Genomic DNA, 4045 nt, shown 5'->3' on the forward strand with positions numbered 1-4045 from the left:
GCTATAATCGTCACACTCTCAGTGTAGTATATAGACACCACTCTCCAGTGTAGTATATAGACAACACTCTCAGTGTAGTATATAGATAAACACTCTCAGAGTAGTATATAGACAACACTCTCAGTGTAGTAATATAGACACCACTCTCAGTGTAGTATATATGATAACACTCTCAGTGTAGTATAGACAACACTCTCAATGTATTAGTATATAGACAACACTTTCTAGTGATAAATATATAGACAACCACTCTCAGTGTAGTATATAGAAACACTCTCAGTAGTAGTATATAGACAACACTCTCAGTGTAGTATATAGAACAACACTCTCAGTTAGTATATAGATCAACACTCTCAGAGTAGTATATAGACAACACTCTCAGTGTAGTATATAGACACACTCCAGTGTAGTATTAGTTAATACACACTCTCAGTGTAGTATATAGACAACACTCTCAGTGTAGTATATAGACAACACTCTCATTAATATTATAGACAACACTCTCAGTGTAGTATATAGACAAAAAGACACCACTCTCAGTGTAGTATATAGACAACACTCTCAGTGTAGTATATAGACAACACTCTCAGTGTAGTATATAGACAACACTCTCAGTGTAGTATATAGACAACACTCTCAGTGTAGTATACAGACAACACTCTCAGTGTAATATATATTTTGTGTGTTTATCATTACGCTGTGTGTGTGTTGTTTTCCTGGGTGGAGTCTTTGATGGCGGTGACGCTGGGGGCGGGGTTCCGTCCAGCCCCTGCAATCTCTCCGTCAGGAAGTCTGCGTAACAGAAAGTTAGGACAGATTAAGACACACGAGACATGCATAGAGATAGAGGACTCTAGATGGATAGAACCCGTTTTAGGACACGCCCATTGAAGGCTTCCACCATTTTAAAGTAGCACTATCAGCCAATGATCAGAGCATTGGCTGCTTCTTCAAATTGGGTTAGCTGGTTTGTAAACGGCTTTAAGATATACCACTGCCACCATCTCGTGGCCACAATACATGAAAGAACCAGGATTTGGTTCAGGACTCCAGGAGGTGGTTAATCACCTGTATTAGCGTAACGCTTCCAACACAAAAGAAGAAGAAAATGAACAAATGGAGATAACCTCAATGTTGCTGTCCATGCTTGTCACAAACGCCAATATGAGACAGACTTTTATCCATCTCTACAGGAGATGAGACCTATAGAATACATGAGACAGGCTGAGTCCCAGGTGGCACCCTAAAGTGGAACCCAATGGGCCCTGGATCATGAGTAGTGCACTAAATAGGATGCCATTTGGGACTCACTGTTGTGATGCGTCTCTTACCCCGGGCTGGGTGGTAGTGTTGGACAGGAAGGAGGCAGTAGGGCAGGGGCAAGGGGGGTGGTGCATCTCTCAGCATAGCTCTGGGGGAACCAGCCCCTGTTCCCACGGTAACTACCACACAGCCAACCAGGCTCCCCCACCATCTCATCATCTACCTGCATCATGGGAAACGGAGTTGAAACGGAGTTGAAGTGGTGTCATTGGGAGTTCACTTTAACGCGTGTTCAAGAGCGTGTGTGTCTGTGTGTACCTCTATGAAACAGTCAGCGTCCAGGCTGAGCTCGTCAGCGTTGCGTGCGGTGAAGGGGTACAGGGCTCTGCAGGAGGTCAGGGTTAATAACCTCTCTGCATTCAGCACCGGATGCTGGCCTCCTCCTCTCTCCTGCGGCTCAACTCGCCTCCTCCCCTCCTCCTCCTCCCCTCCTCTCCGCTCTCCCTCCAGCTTGGCTTGTCTGATGAGAGGACACACACAGACACCGTGTACACTGAGTATCAGTGGAAGCTCCTCAGACGAGGAAGGGGAGGATTCCTCAGCGAAAACATTAGAAATCATTTTTTAATAAAACTATACTAAATATACCGCCTCCCGAGTGGCGCAGAAGTCTAAGGCACTGCAACACTGTGCTTGAGGAGTCACTACAGACCCGGGTTTGAACCCAGGCTGTGTCATAACTGACTGTGACCGGGARTCCCATAGGGTTGCGCACAATTGGTCCAGCGTCGTCCGGGTTAGGAGTGGGGGGTGGGCTTAGCTCATCACGCTCTTGCGACTCCTTGTGGCGGGCCGGGTGCCTGCAAGCTGACTGCAGTCGTCAGTTGAGCGGTGTTTCCTCCGACAGATTGGTGCAGCTGGCTTCCGGGTAAGCGGGTAAGCGGCGGAGTGTACCCTTCCTCAGATCTGTGACTCGACACAATCTTGTCTCAGAGCCTACGGACAAATCCTTCAACCTCATGGCTTGTTTTTGCTGACATGCACTGTCAACTGTGGACCTTATATAGACAGGTGTGTGCCTTTCCAAATCATGTCCAATCAATTGAATTTACTACAGGTGGACTCCAATCAAGTTGTAGAAACATCCAAGGATGATCAATGGAAACAGGATGCACCTGAGCTCAATTCGAGTCCCATAGCAAAGGGTCTGAATACTTAATGTAAATAAGGTTTATTTCGTTTTTATGTCTTAAAAACATTAGCGAGAAAAAAAATGTAAAACTGTTTTTGCTTTGTCATTATATTGTGTGTAGATTGATGAGGATTTTCTTTTGTATTTATTTAATCCATTTTAGAATAAGGCTGTAACGTAACAAAATGCGGAAAAGTCAAGGGGTCTGAATACTTTCCGAATGCCCTGTATTAGCTATTTTGCTAAACTCGCAATAACATCTGCTAACCATGTGTATGTGACCAATAACGTCTGCTAACCATGTGTATGTGACCAATAAAATTTGATTTGATATTGACTATGACATTAGGAAATACGGTGACAATGATATAGGCTGTGTGTAGCGGTTATGGTATGAAGGTTCAGCTTGGAAAGTAATTATTTTTTGCCTGGTCACATACAGCTGATGTGTTGTGCATTGAAGTCCACAAGCGTTGTCCTGCTGGATGACCCACAAACTTCACCAGAGAGAGAAAAAAAAATGCGGACACCGAGTTGAACATTGCACTCCAAAACACCTTGCTAATCTGCTGATTCCATGTTCCCAGTACCAGAGGCAGACGAGAAACCCCACAGCACTATCGATCCTCCACCATTATTGACTGTAGGGAGGGTGTTCTGTTCCTTGAACGCTTCATTTGGTCGTCGGTAGATAGTTAKGAAGAGCCCACTGCTGAAGGAAACACTAGATAGCTTGATTGAACTTCTCAAAAACATATCTATATAAATCCTGGGGAAAATATTCTGTAGACCAATGAAACAAAATTAGAGCTTTTTTGGTAATACAGATCAGTGCTGTGTTTACTGATGGGGCGGCAGGTAGCCTAGTGGTTAGAGCGTTGGACTAGTAACCGAAAGGTTGCAAGATCAAATCCCGAGCTGACAAGGTACAAATCTGTCGTTCTGTCCCTGAACAAGGCAGTTAACCCACTGTTCCTAGGCCGTCATTGAAAATAAGAATTTGTTCTTAACTGACTTGCCTAGTTAAATAAAGGATAAATAAATAAATAATTAAAATAAAACTGAGGACCAAATGAAGAACTATACAATGGTCAGTATATTGGACGTTCAGTGTCTTGGACTCACCTGGCAGCCTCTTCCTCCCCCCTCCTCATTCTCTCTCTTTCCTCCTCTCTCCTTCTCTCCATCTCTCTCAGTTTCAGCTCCTTGACCCTGCAGAGGTCCTCTAGAACAGCCTTCTGCTTCCCCTGCCGCTCCCTCAGGTCCTAACATAACCACAACATCACATGACCATCATACAACAATAACCTTAACACAACCACAACATGTTTAGTTATTTAGCAGACACTCTTATCTAGAGCGACTTACAGTAGTGATTACAAACATGTTCATACTGGTCCCCCGTGGGAATTACCCTGGTGTTGCCCGTTACCCTGGTGTTGCCCATTACCCTGGTGTTGCCCGTTACCCTGGTGTTGCCCATTACCCTGGTGTTGCAAGCGCTTAGCTACACGGGGGACAACACAACCATCACAATACAGCCACAACCATCACAATACAGCCACAACCATCACAATACAGCCATCACAA

At 44.7% G+C, this 4045-nt stretch overlaps 1 protein-coding gene across 1 annotated transcript in view; it reads right to left on the reverse strand.

Moving 5' to 3' along the window:
- Window positions 1-696: 696 nt before the first annotated feature.
- The window catches only part of LOC112078890 (intersectin-2), a gene marked incomplete at its 3' end in the record, with an annotated part of 18228 nt that continues 14879 nt past the window's right edge, over window positions 697-4045 (reverse strand). The window contains exons 4-7 of the mRNA XM_024144994.2: window positions 3581-3720; window positions 1582-1783; window positions 1332-1486; window positions 697-792 (exon numbers count right to left, since the gene is read on the reverse strand). Coding sequence (XP_024000762.1) covers window positions 697-792; window positions 1332-1486; window positions 1582-1783; window positions 3581-3720 — 593 coding nt within the window. The remainder of the gene's footprint in view (window positions 793-1331; window positions 1487-1581; window positions 1784-3580; window positions 3721-4045) is intronic.

The sequence above is a fragment of the Salvelinus sp. IW2-2015 genome, unplaced genomic scaffold, assembly GCF_002910315.2.
Source record: "Salvelinus sp. IW2-2015 unplaced genomic scaffold, ASM291031v2 Un_scaffold6441, whole genome shotgun sequence".
In the NCBI taxonomy this organism is placed as follows: domain Eukaryota; kingdom Metazoa; phylum Chordata; class Actinopteri; order Salmoniformes; family Salmonidae; genus Salvelinus; species Salvelinus sp. IW2-2015.